A 14,190-nucleotide genomic window follows, 5' to 3' on the forward strand; every position below is an offset into this window, starting at 1 on the left:
TAGAGTTTTTCTTCGCATACTGTGAGATAGGACTGTGTGGCAATGCTTATAGTGAGACTTCAAATATATCAAATGGTATATGTGGAATAAATATGGCTTGAGTAACTGGCTAAAACTGCTTCCATAGCTAAGTAACAGAGGAGACCTCAGTTGGTATCCTGCTGATCAATTTATTTCTCCTGTATTAGTATGTCTAATTTACCCAAATTTAAATCAAATATAACTAGAGGCTTGTGACTATGTTGTTCCTTTATCCCATTTGAAATAGGCCAAAAGATTTTCAGACTAAGTTTTTTTCCCTTTGCTTACCAAAAAGTCCTTTCATCTACCTTGATGACATCTTTTCTGAAAAGATTGGGATAGCTACAAATGGAAAGCCTACAAAAGTTTTTGGAATCTCTAGCATGTTTTTGTCTAACCCTAGTTAGAAAATGAACTAATTTGTCTAGGCTTTGAAAATAGCCAGTGCAGTTCCTAAACATGAACTGTTGCTGACTTTTACACCTAAAATGTTAGACATAGGTGTATGCAAAACCGTGACCTATTAGGATTCAAATTTATTTCATATTTTTAAGCTGAAAGTGTTAAACTGTAAAATTAGGGAAAATGCTTTACATATTATAATGTTCCTTTAATATTCCTTTTTTATCTTTCTGTTTTAACAGATTTTAATATACCCTTTACAGTAGATATATGCCTGACCAAAGAGAACAACTCCATTTCTGTGAAATCTACTCAGGAAAAACTAGGCTTAGATGGAAGCACTCGTTCATCACTTCAGACATCTGTACAACTGAACCCTCGATCCCGAAAAAGTGGACGTCTGCGTAAAACCACCCATCGCTATTCTGTGCGAGATGCAAGAAGATCTCAGCTGTCTACTTCAGATTCAGAAGGAAATTCTGATGACAAGGCTTCTGTAATAACGAAATACAGACGCTCCCAGTTACTGCAGCCTTTATTAACACATCCAGTTAGGGACAGCTACCTTGTAGGTAGAAGTGATTTCCTACCTGTGGAAGTGACACCAAATTCTAATCCTGATGTCCCTAATCTAGAAAATTTTAGTCAAATTATTCCAGCACATGAGCTAAATGCAGAGATTTTGAATGAGCCTGCTGCAGGAGTTGCTGAGAGCCATATGGATAACTCTCCTTTTGATTTATGCCATGTCTTATTGTCACTCCTAGAGAAAGTGTGCAAATTTGATATTACTTTGAATCACGGTTCTGCTCTTTCAGCTAGTGTGGTGCCCACATTGACTGAGTTCTTATCAGGATTTGGAGACTGTTGCAATGTAAATAGTAACACAGAAAATGAAGTGGTTTCTGCAGGGTGGACAGAAGAACCTGTGGCTCTGATCCAAAGGATGCTTTTTCGAACAGTGCTGCATCTTATGTCTTTAGACATTAGCAATACAGAAACAATGCCTGACAACTTACGAAGAAATTTAACAGACTTACTTAAAGCAGCATTAAAAATCAGAATTTGCTTGGAAAAGCAACCTGATCCTTTTGCTCCAGGATACAAGAAAACACTACAGCAGCCTGTTCAGGATGACTTTGTATTTTCTAGATACCGTCACAGAGCCTTGCTTCTACCTGAAGTTATAGAAGGGGTCTTGCAGATTTTGATCTGCTGCCTACAAAGTGCAGCCTCCAATCTCTTTTACTTTAGCCAAGCTATAGATCTGGTTCATGAGTTCATACAGCATCAGGGATTTAAGCTGTTTGAAGTAACAGTGCTTCAAATGGAATGGCTGTGTATGAAGAATGAAGGAGTAACTGGGGAAACCTCAGAACATCTGAAAGCCCTGATCAACAGCATCATGAAAATAATCAGCACTGTCAAAAAAGTGAAATCGGAGCAGCTCCATCAATTGATGTGTACAAGAAAGAGGCACAGACGGTGTGAGTACTCCCACTTCATGCATCACCACAGAGACCTCTCTGGGCTCTCTGTATCTGCTTTTAAAAACCAAGCTTCCAGAAACCCCTTTGAAACTGCCGATGGAGAAGTTCATTATCCTGACAGATGCTGTTGCATTGCTGTTTGTGCACATCAGTGTTTACGCTTGCTGCAACAAGTTTCTCTGAGCAGTACTTGTGTTCAGATTCTCTCGGGTGTACATAATGTAGGAATATGTTGTTGTATGGATCCAAAGTCTGTGATTGTCCCATTGCTTCATGCTTCCAAGTTACCAATATTAAAAAACTTTCAACAGCATGTATTTAATATCCTTAACAAGTTTATATTGGATCAGCTGGGTGGAGCAGAAGTTTCTCCAAAAATTGTACAGGCATCATGCAACATCTGTACTGTTGACTGCGAACAACTTGCTCAGCTGGAAGATGCCTTGCAGGGCAACTCTAGTGATGCTGGTCTTGCATCTAGTTCCTCTTGCAGAGTTGAGGGAATTCTGCCTAGCAGTGGATCTGAAGATATGTTGTTGAGATGGGATGCACTGGAGACTTATCAGGACATTGTTTTTGAAGAAGACAAACTACGCGGCATGCAGATTGCAAGCCACATTTGCAACTTAATTCAAAAGGGAAATGCAGTGGTCCAATGGAAACTATATAACTGTGTTTATAATCCCGTGCTTCAGAGAGGGGTTGAGCTAGCTTGCCATGCTCAACAGCTTGGACTAACTACAGCTGATAAACACACATGCAGTTACCATAGCCAATGTTTGTCTTCTGAAGTACTTCAGGTTTATTTGCAGACACTCCCTGTGTTGCTTAAATCCAGGTTGGTTGATTTTCTGTTTATTAATGGAAAGCATGCTAATTATGTACAGAGCTTTATATATTTGTTACTGATCAGAGCAGAAGATTTTTTTATTTGGACTGCAGACTGCACTTGGATATTGTAGGGGTGGCAGTAAGATAAATGCCTGAGTAATATAAGATTTAATCCTAGATTCATAAACCACAGAAGGTGAGGGCTCTCTACCAACGAGTTACGGTCTTTAACAAGCCAAAGTGTGTAGAAACAAATAAAATCTTTGTCCAATGTGATATGCTCTTTGCCTCTTCATTCCTCATGTTAATGTGAGTCAGGAATGTTGAACAGATTGACATGCCACTTTTTCTGTGGGAAATAGACTACTTAGTTTTTTTATCTGTTTCCCTTTGGCCTTCATAGAAACCACCTTTCAGAAAAAAGGTTTGAGATGTTTACTTGTCCTGAAATAACTGTTTCCTAATTTACAAAAACCTGTTCATTCAAACAGTTTTTTCTTAAACAAACAAAAAACCCTGAAAACCCACAAACATTCTTCCAAGGTGTAAATAGAAACTTTTCTATTTCTTGTTGAATTGATGAAATACTAGTTTAATACGATATAAAGTAGTTCATTCAGAATATGAAGGTGTCTGTTCATCCAGGAAAGACTCTAATCTTTTTTGTTGGAGTCCTGATAGACTGAAGTGAATGTAGTAGGGTTATCAGAGACAATTACAAAGAATAGACTAGGATTCCAGTTTATGTAAAGGATTGTCTAATACATTTTTAACTTTTATCCTAACCTAAGCTGTATCAGAAGGTATTAATTTTTGGAAGTGCACTTAGTGGCAAAGAGCCAAGAGAAGTAGAGTTCAGATTTTAAAAAGTTTGATATCCTATTTCCTGCTGGCTTAGAGATGGGAATATACAAGTAAGTACAGGATTCATCTGCTTCTAGAGTGTGTAACTCTGTTGAAGTAGAAGCTGACCCTGGGGAAGGAGGTGGGAGGGCAAGGAAGGTGGATGTGTACAAGCAAACATAGTATGCTAAGAAGCTTAGACATCCTTACCCCAAATTCTGTATGAATTCACTGTAATACCTGGAATAGAAAGAAGGGGAAAATATACTTGGAAACAACTATACTGAAAGGTTTTTAACATTGGAGATCCTGGCCTAACAATTGCACAAAAAGTTGTGCTTGAAAGGTATTGCTGAATTCTACCTGAAATATGTCGTCCATGCAACTAGATAGACATAGCTAGTAAACTGCCTTAAAACCTCAAGTTTACTTGAAGGGATCTCTAACTTCTTGTGAAGTCACAGAACCAAGAGAAATATATTTACTAGCTCCAATTGCTAATAAAATGTTAGGGGGAGGAAGTACCACTAAAGAGCAAATGTCATAAAGGTAAATGCCTGTAATGTGTTGAACATCATACATCTTTGTGGTCTACATTTTAGAGGCTAATCAATATTTTCTACACTGTATCTCACAAAAAAAGTTGAATTTTCTACTACCAGATGGATGATGCTTACTTGGGATTCTGGGGTACTGCAAACAAGTTCTTCCCCTCTTTAATGTACAGTTTAGAGAAATCTATAGTAATTACAGTAAACATGATCAGTCCTTGCTGTTACTCCAGTGTGTAGAACAGAGGGTTATTCTTGGATGTGTCGTCTGAACTACATGAATTTGTGGCTGATTTATAAGGTAACTCTTATGCTTTTTCTTGCAGGGTAATTAGAGACTTGTTTCTGAATTGTAATGGAGTGAATCAAATGACTGAGTTAAATTACTTGGATACTTTAAGAAGCCATTCTTTGAAAGTGTTAGAGACTTTGATACTCTGCCTTGGTGATCAGCAGAAAGACCAAGCAATGCTAGAACTGGAAGGCCTAAACAGCGAACAAAAGGAGTGTACATCTGACTTGCCTGTTCCTCTTTGCAGCCAGCATGCTGTTTCAGAAGTTCCTCAAAGCCTAAGCAAGTTTTATGCTGGCCTGAGGGAGGCTTACCCGAAAAAGAAAAAGTTTGTAAGCCAAGACATTCACATCAACACAATAAACCTATTCCTCTGTGTTGCTTTTTTATGTGTAAGTAAAGAAGCAGATGGTGATCTGGATTCAGCTAATGACTCTGAAGATACATCAGGATATGATAGTACAACTAGTGAGCCATTAAGCCACAAATTACCGTATCTGTCACTGGAAAGCCTTACTTTGCCCTCTCTGGAACATATTCACAGGGCTGCAGATATTTGGTCCATGTGTCGTTGCATATATTTATATAGTTCTGTTTTCCAGAGACAGTTCCATAGACTTGGAGGCTTTGAAGCATGCCATAGATTGCTAATCCTGATCATTCAGAAACTTGCAAAAAATAAGGAAAAGGAGCAAGAAAAAAGGGAGAGAGTATTGACTGAAAGCAGCAGAAGTTTGCATGTGAGTCCTTGTGGTGAGCTTCTCAACAGGGATGACTCTGTTCAGCTGGTTAAAAGCAGGGAGGTGGTGCAATTGGAGATTGATAGTTCTGACAGTCTTGCTGGTGCAGAACAGCTGGTGCCTGAATGGGTCTCCTGTGACAGCTCTTTGAGTAGGGAAGACACTTCAGTTGCCAATCGTGAAGGGATAAAGACTTCTGTAAGAGAAGAAACTGAGTGGGCACTTCAAGGTATCAGACTTCTAGAAGCTCTGCTGACAATCTGTCTACATGGTGCAAGCACCATGCAGCAGAAGATGGAAGTGGAGATGTTTCACCAGGTACTGTGCAACTTCCTATAGATTACCTTACTCATATTTGTTACATACAGTATTTTAACAGAAATTTAGTCAAAAGTTTTTAGACATGAAAAAAACCTGTGCTTTTATTATGGTATCATATTTTTGTGTAGTACTGCAAGCATACAGCTAAATGACGTGCTTAGTAGTCAGGGGTAGTGGTCAGCAGGCATGAAAGAATGGGAGCGGGTGGATGAACAAAGTGGCAGCTGCTGTTTCTGAGGAAGCATGTCAACTGAGTGACATGTCAGCTTGCCACTTTTTGTATTCAGTAAGATGATGATAAGGACCCTACACCGTCTTGCTTGATCTCCAACGTGATCTTTGTCCTCCACTCTTCTGGTTGGATCTCTGTCTGTGCCAATTTTCTGCTTCTTGAGGGCTGGGAGGGCGCCTTCCAGAACAGCAGACTTATCCAGGCTCTGGATGAGATTTTTGCCTTGCTTGCTTTTTTGAATTGTTTTTCTGGTTTATTTTTGACGTATCTGTTAGAGTTTGGGCCAGCGTGGTCAATATAGCTAAAGGCTGAACTCAACATTAAATCCTGTTTTCTGGGTTAATGTATCTTAAATCTTAGGGAAGACCGTGATCCTGGCAGATGAAGATTTTGTTTTTCTGTCTAAAATGGTCCTGACTACATGAAAGGGATGGTTTCCTCTGACTACAAAGGCAGTAGTGGATGTTGACAACTGAATTGCTGGCTGGCTATACTTGTTTATTTTTTTTTTTTCTGGTCAGTTATGGCCTGCTTTTTCTGGTTTTTCCCCTGTAGTCCTTTTGTCTAGTCCCACATTCTCCAGAGGCTTGTCTGAGTTGATGGGATTTGAATTGTGGGATTCCAGAGAACCAAAATTCTTGGGTTTTTTTAAAGGGTATTCATTGGAGAATGTGTGCTAGAGGTGGGACTGAAGGAGAGCTGCATAGGCAAGATGTGAGCATAATGACTCACACGTGGTGTTTTTGACGATGGCTCTGAGCAGAGCACGATGCTTGAAAGAAGATTATTAGAGGGCACAGGTTCTGAAAGGATACCTGAAAAAGCTCTTAGCTAAGCTTTAGAGGTAAACCTATTCAGTGTTCCACAAAGTTGTTATTACACAGAAAACACCTTCACTATGCTTTAATGATTTAGTTGCTGTTTTGAATTTTGCTTGGCAGTTCATTAAAAAAGCAGGAGATATTAGGTACAGGAGAAAACTGGCTATTTTTGTGAACTTGGACATGTCACCTGTTGTCTTGTTAATCTCTAGTAATATTGTAGTGTGATCTGAATGCACTATGTACTTCAAACTGTTTCAGAGATGTTTATTTTTGAAACAGTGCTTTTACTTGCAATGTTTGGGAAACAGCATGATGCCAGATTTTTTCAGTGTGCAGACTGCTTAACTAACTAAATCTCTGTCATGACAAACAGGATGAATCTTAGTGCAAGCGACTGCATGAAGTCTGGTTTTAGCTGAGAAGTCAGATTAGTGTAGGTGGAAGGGGAAGTTCTTAAATGAAAGTACTAGCCTGTTTTTGTTAGCCAAAACAGAGTAAAGTGAATCAAAGTGTTTGTCTCCCCCAAACCACAGAATACCTGTGTGGATGATATCTTATTTCAAATAAGAGAGCAGCTCGCTCAATCAAAAGTGATAGAAACTGACTTGGCAAAGCCTCTGTTTGATTCACTGCTTCGTGTTGCGTTGGGCACTTTTTCTGTGGATCTGGATCATTCTGAAGAAAAAATTGAAAAGGTATGAAACACCAACAAACTAGTCTAATTCTAAATACTGCAAGGTTTGCTCAGTCAGGTTTATATTGTTTGAGTTGATTTTTTTAAAGTCAATAGGGCATGTTTAAATGTGCTTTGTTATTGTAGCTGTTGAAGATTAATTCCCTGATTCTCGTATGTAAATGTGTAAGCTGAATGCTCGTTATTGATATGCTCCCACATTTACTGCTCAGAAATGAGTCATGCCCCAGAAAGGAGCAAGCTGTGCTATGCTTTATGGACATATGAAACCTGTTGTTCTCTTCACTCTTCCATCCCACAACAGTGTGTGACAAACTGTAAGGGAGACCTTCAAACAGGGATGTTGACTGACCTTAGTGGCTGCAGACTTATCTTCACCTTAGAGTGAATGTCAATTGCATGTTTATGGTGATTGTGATTTTGGAAACACAGTTATTCTTAATGCATTGGCCAACTGCTTATCAAAGCTTTGGTCAGGTATTTGGTAAGAAAAATCCATCTTTGCAGAATCCATTTGCTATGTAAGAATGAAGAAGTATCCATAAAAAGTATCACAAGTTTCTTGAAAGTGTATGATTAGTTTTTGCCAGTGGGCTTGGAGAAAATAGACATCTGGAAGGTTCTAAATTACTTGCTTTTCTGACCAAAGATGGTAAATTTGTGTTATATAGACCCATTACACTGAAAAGGAGCCTGTGTCACAACCTGGAGATATTTCTGAAGAAACTGAAGAATCACAGTGCTGTAGTCTTAAACTCTTTGCTGAAGAAGAAGGATATGAAGCAGATGGCGAAAGTAATCCCGATGATAGTGAAACCAAGAATGACGGTAAATGTGAACTTTCTGACTATACAAGCAGTCTTTATGGCATAGCAAAGCTTGCTTGTCTTTTGAGATGTACAAAAATAAGGTAAACATTGGAGACCTTTAACAGACAAAAGTAGTTTAACTTTTTTACTTCTAGTAGGATGCCCATTACAGATGGAGAGATGACAAATATTCTTACTGAGTGTTATAAGAACTGTTCTGTCTTGGTTTCCTTGGTTTGTGACTCTTGCTCTAAAGTCCTGTTGCTCAAATGTATTATCATGGTCTAGAAGCAGTTTTCTCCAGAGATGCTTTTCAATAGAGCACTGATATTTCAGACAAACTATTTTTCACTTAGTATTATAACAGTCTGGTAAAAATTAGATAGTGTAATTATATCTCTTCATATTAATTCAATGACTGATGTGCACATCTCTTGCTGTATTCTGTTTAATTTTGAACAATTTTTTTTCCTTCGTGCTGAACATCTGGGTGCTTGCATTCTTGTATGAGGTCAGCATGAGCAGTAACAGCCTTTACTAGGACTCAATTCACCTGTTGTTGTTTACCTGTGTGACTAGGCTTTATCAATGATATACAACATTTTTAAAATAATTTCTGAATTAAAAATTTAAGTTGAAATATTTCCATGAAACATTTGCATGAAACCTATGTCTGTACCAAATAAGTAATGTTTTTTTAAAGTCTCTCCAAGGTGTAAGAGGAGAGGTTTAAATGTGGGGATTTGGGGGGATTTTTTTACTTTTTTTGATTGCCATGTAGATATTCTGTGATGTGCTGTCATGTGCATTTTCTAAGTAACTAAACTGCTTACCCCAACCTTTTAAAATGAAATAAAATAATTTAAATTTATCTCCTTCCTTGGCAGACTCAGAGTTCTGTATAGAAGCTTGAGGCTTTGTTACAATATTACTGTCATGTTTAATGAATTGCATATTTTGTCATTACTACATGTGTCCAGTTCCCAGGAAATGAAGGCACAGAGTTTTAAGAGTGTCTAATGGGAGAAACTAATCCATGCCCTTCTGTATTGGCAGGAAAATAAGAAAATCTGAAGCAGAATAGAAGATTATACTAACTTCTGAAAACAGTTTATAAGCTAGTGACTATTTTTGCTTTGTACCTATGAGAAGGTTGGAGAAAATATGTCCCTGGATGTTCTGTTTAAGTCATGCAAACTGTATTCAGCTGAGTAAGCTTCAGTAAAACAGGTGTTTTTCTTTCAGGAGCAGATGCAAAGGCAGAACCAGGATGTACTGGTCCTTCAGGTTATTTTACTGACCTAGCTGAAAACATCAATCAAGGAGAATTAATGTATCCTCAAATCTGCATGTTGGAATTAAACTTGCTCTCAGCTGGTAATGCAAGTTTAGATGTGCTTGCTCATGTATTCCAAAGCTGCCTGAAAATCATCAGCCAGAAGGAGAGGAATGCCACTCTACTTATAGAGCAGGTAAAAATGTTATTAAACAAAGGCAAGAGCTTAGCAGTTGTATCTTTCTTCAGTGTTATAGTACCAGTATACCTAATCAAGTGATCTCAGAAATAGTCACACTTGTTACAGCATTTGATAAGACCTGGAACATGTAAATGACTGTTATCGCCAGCTGCATTGCATTTAAGTTAACAGAAATGATAGAAACTATAATGTATTATACCTACAAATGTATTTGACCTACAAAGCTTCCGAGTTTCACAGTTGCCTTATTTTATCAAGACTGTTCAATCCCTAGAGCTATAGATACAGATTTAATGACTATCAGGCCAATGAGGGGAAAAAAGGCAAATATTTTCTTGTATATATGTAAACATTCTGAATATATATATTCAATATGTACTTTTAGAAATTTTCAGTGATGTACCTCAAAAATACTTCATGCTTTTATTCTTAATAGTTTATATTAGAAATTAGTTATGCACATGTTGATGCCCTCATGATCTTTTTGGATTTCTGATGGGTAGCTTGTTTTTTGCTTTTTTAGTAACTAAATTGAGTATGTCTCTTTTGCAAAAGAAGAAAATACAGTTCAGTAATCTAAGCTTAAAGTGCTGGTTTACAATCATTTGATTAAGAAGCAAAGTTAGTGCTTTATGGATTAAACCAAAAGCAGGAAAAGAAGACATTGTTTTATTTCAGTACTCCAATTGTTTGTGTGAATTGTTATCTTTAAATCAGTAGCGCATGTATTTTTCTCTGAACTTCGACATGTGAAATTACTTATAATTCAAAATCTCATTTTCGTTACTCTTCAATATCATTGAAGCAATCTATTGAACTAATCAATTTAGAGATTTCTGATATCTTTAGAGATTTTTCAAGTTACCCTTATCTAAGACGCATTTGTAAATGATGCTTGTAAGTCAATGGCTTTAATTTTTATTTGTAATTACTCTTTAATCTTGAGTAAAAGGTGGAATTGGCTTTCAGTATTGCATCACTGTATACTAACATGCTGCATTTTGTCACAGTCTGTCAAATCCAGTAATTCTGTTATGGGGGAGAAGACAAGGGAGATCTCAGCTGCTGAACTGATAATGGCTCAAAGGTTTCTAGAAACATCTGTATTTCAAAGTCTCTTCTGCAGCTGAACTGTACAGAACATGGAACAATGTTCATTTTAGAAGTATTTTTTATACTTTTTAATTTAAAGTAATTGGAATTGTCTTTAAAAATCAATAGTAGACAAGAATTGATTGAAAGAAATAATTTTAGTTCTTGGAGCTGGTGTATGTTGTCATGTATCAATTTTCCCTGTATGTTTTTTAACAGGGAGCTGTTAAACATCTTTTGGGAGGGTTTCTGAACATACTGACACAAACGGAGCCTAGTTTTCATGGTGAGTTCAAGGTCTTAAGTAACTTCAATATTTCTTTTTATAACTCAGTGTATACACACTCAAATGCAAAAATGACAAAGCAAATTCATTTGCATGTGTGAATTTATGCAGCTGCTTTAACTTGTGACAAGTATCTAATGTGTAAATACAGGGTTATTTCTGAGCTAGTGGGAACCTGTTATTTAAATACATACTGGCAGATATGACAATCATAAGCCTAGGGTGACAGTGTTAACTGCTATTTTTCTGAGCAGTTTTTGTTATCTTACTGATTGAGTCAGACTCCATCACAACATAAGTTTTTATTTGAAATTTCTTTATAACTCAAGTCTTAGCAATGTCTTGAGTTTTATTTCTAATTGGAAAACAGCGAGCTAATCCAAGAATGTAGAAGCAAATTAAATGCTTGCCCTAAGATAGATTCAAATAATTAGGTGGTTCCACAGCAGGAGATGATGTAAACCCATCCCAGGACTTTAATCTCTGGCTTTGTGGGGAGAGCCTTTGCAATGTAGATGATAGTTCCCAGACTTTCAGACTCCACTTTGCAAACCTAGGAGCTAGAATTGCTGTAGCCATCTAGATTTGTTCAATGAAACTTCGAATGATGGTGTCAGGAAGTACTGTTGGATCTCTAGAATTCATCTTGCAGTCATTACTGCTTCCTCAATTTGAAATTTTTTTGCAGAACACTGATTTCCAAGTTAATCTTTCCTCATAGAATGGAATATGAATTTTTTAAACTTTTTAAAAATTCTCTTCAAGAATATTATTTTGTCTCCTAATTTTAGCATGTCAGATGGTGCTGGTAGACTTGTTAGTTTCCTTGATGAGTTCACAGACATGTTCAGAAGAGCTAACTCTTCTTCTGAGGATATTTTTGGAGAAGACGCCTTGTACGGTATGTATGGAGTAGCACATAGCAAAATTCAGATGTTAAATGAGAAAAATGAAGCAAAAAAAATCCCTTAGTGTCCAATAAATATTGAAATAATTTATTCTCAAAACATGAAAAAGAAATAGGAGATAAGAAGAGAGGGTTTTGAAGTGCATGTTAGAGTCCTGGGAACTCTCTTCAGCACAAGAAAACAAGATTCCTCTTGAGGAGACTGACATTGTGGTTATGGACGACAGAACACTAATACTCTAAAATTTGAACTCATTCCTTTAAGGTTATAATGCAGCTCACTATTTCAGGAATGCTATAGCAGCAGGAATTACTTTCAAAACTGTCTTAAGTTGGTTTGTGTAAGTCTGGAATCTACTGCTTGTGTGGGATATACTGCTGAAATACTTACTGTTAGTTTGTGTGGGAGTCTGTAGAAAGTCAAATAGAAGGAAATAAAAATACTGTGGAGTCTGAAATAGTACTGTACCAAACCAAACAAGGAGAAACAATTTGGTTTTTCAAAGGTAGCTTGCAATAATTACTTAAGTCACTGGAGAAACTTTTTGGCTTAAGGGCTCAGCTAGTTTTGCTACTAACTATGCAAAACAAAGTGGTGGCGTGTGTGTACGTTCTTAATCAGCCTCAAACATGGGGTAAAAAGTGTGGTATTTTGCTGAGGTAAAGTGAATATGTTAGCACTTAAGAAATATGATATAAAATTGTGCAATGACCACCTGCTGTGGTTAACCTGATTCCTAAGTGTGGTAACTTGGCTGACTGTAACTCTTCTGTGAATAAATCTCCAAAACTGTTTGGCCATAGTCTGTTCAAGTTACTACTTCATGCTTTTAAATGTGTGTCAGTTTGGATGTGGAAGTTTACCTCTGGGAAAACATGAATCCAAATTTAAATGAAGAATGCATTCTGTTTAGTTAGATGACACTTGACTACATGGTGTAAAAAGTTTGATCTTATTTTCTCACTTGTTTGGTTTATTTCTTCTAGGAGATACTACTCAAGGGTGTATTGAAGATTATAGAAACTAATATTTATATGAACCCGTTACAGTACCTTGCCTTCCCTTTGCTACATGGCACAACTTTGAGTAGTAGTTCTTCACAAAAATCTGCTAGCACTTCTAACAGCAAAACTGCTGGACTACTAAAAAGAGCAAAATTTTCACACAGTAAGAAAGAGGCAGATGGTGAAAATTTGAGTCACCAGCTGCTTTCTTCTTGGCACGTAGCCCCAATTCACTTGCCTTTAGTTGGACAAAACTGTTGGCCACACATGTCTGAAGGCTTCAGTGTCTCACTGTGGTTTCATCTGGAGTGTGCTCAGGAAACAGAAAATTCAAGAGAAAAGGCGAAAAAAATCAAGAGAAGAAGCAGACTGATAGCTGTAAGAGAGAACAGCTTTGACAGCACAGGTGAGGATATAGTACTTACTGTTTCTGTTTAGGTAGCACTGAAGGATTCTGGTTACAAGTATTACTAATTGGTGTGCCATATACAAAAGGTCATGGGAGAAGACTGCTCTCAAGTTTATTTTGTCTCATGTATTGATGAAGCAAGTGGCTTCTGTGTTCCTTCTCTTTAATAGCGAGCTAGTAAATCTTTGATATAGGATTTAAATATTGGAACTCCTAGGTAAAAGATGCTCTGAATCCATCAGGTCAGAGCTTGAGGCTGACCTGGTATAAATCCCCTAACTTTCCTTGTGTGCACCATTGTAAATGTCATAGCTGTACAATGTTTCTCTGTTTACTTTTGTAGAGATCCACCTGCTCTCAAACTCTTCAGAGCAGAATCTTTTGGATTATAATTTATAGGAGGAAAAATTCCTGAAGTTATTTAAAATGCCTCCCAGTCGCAACACTTGGAATACCTTTTAATGTACTTATTTTTCTTTTTTACTGTATTTGAACAAAAGGGGGAAAACCCAAGTCTGAATCTTGGAACTCACTAGACTTTTGTTAGAAGGTCTGTGCTTTTGCTTGGTAAAGTAAAAATATTGAATGCAAGATCATGCTTAAAGGGTAGTATGACTTGTGAGGAAGAATCTAAAAACGCCTTGGTGCACACTAAGACTTGCCAGTTCAACCTAGGAATGCAATATGATATGGCATACTGAGAGCATAATTGAATTCGAGTGTATTCATGCTGAGTGGATTTACATGATTACAAACAAAACATGTGATGTGCTGAGTTAATGTCAACTCATCTGTTTCAGTATGAGACCTAGGTCTCCGAAGAGAATCACACATATTAGCTCACTTAAAAAACAACCTAACAAAAAACCAAACAAAAATCCCAACCAGCCAACCCCCTCCCCCCCAAAAAAAACCCCAAACAAACCCCAAACTAAAATAAAATTAAAGAAAACCCAAAAAACC

At 37.3% G+C, this 14,190-nt stretch overlaps 1 protein-coding gene across 5 annotated transcripts in view; it reads left to right on the forward strand.

Annotated features, from left to right (window-relative positions):
* Nucleotides 1–14,190, forward strand: part of LYST (lysosomal trafficking regulator) — an 86,060-nt gene that overhangs the window by 22,529 nt on the left and 49,341 nt on the right. For 4 of the 5 annotated variants that reach the window (XR_012659933.1, XM_075089442.1, XM_075089444.1 and 1 more), the window contains 8 exons: nt 666–2,751; nt 4,465–5,488; nt 7,081–7,242; nt 7,913–8,069; nt 9,296–9,522; nt 10,840–10,906; nt 11,698–11,807; nt 12,801–13,224. Coding sequence is in view for 4 of the 5 variants with exons in the window: in XM_075089442.1 (XP_074945543.1) it covers nt 666–2,751; nt 4,465–5,488; nt 7,081–7,242; nt 7,913–8,069; nt 9,296–9,522; nt 10,840–10,906; nt 11,698–11,807; nt 12,801–13,224 (4,257 nt within the window). In the remaining variant the exon portion in view is untranslated. The remainder of the gene's footprint in view (nt 1–665; nt 2,752–4,464; nt 5,489–7,080; nt 7,243–7,912; nt 8,070–9,295; nt 9,523–10,839; nt 10,907–11,697; nt 11,808–12,800; nt 13,225–14,190) is intronic. The other variant, XM_075089445.1, reaches the window with a different exon arrangement.

This window comes from Phalacrocorax aristotelis, chromosome 3, assembly GCF_949628215.1.
Source record: "Phalacrocorax aristotelis chromosome 3, bGulAri2.1, whole genome shotgun sequence".
Taxonomy (NCBI): domain Eukaryota; kingdom Metazoa; phylum Chordata; class Aves; order Suliformes; family Phalacrocoracidae; genus Phalacrocorax; species Phalacrocorax aristotelis.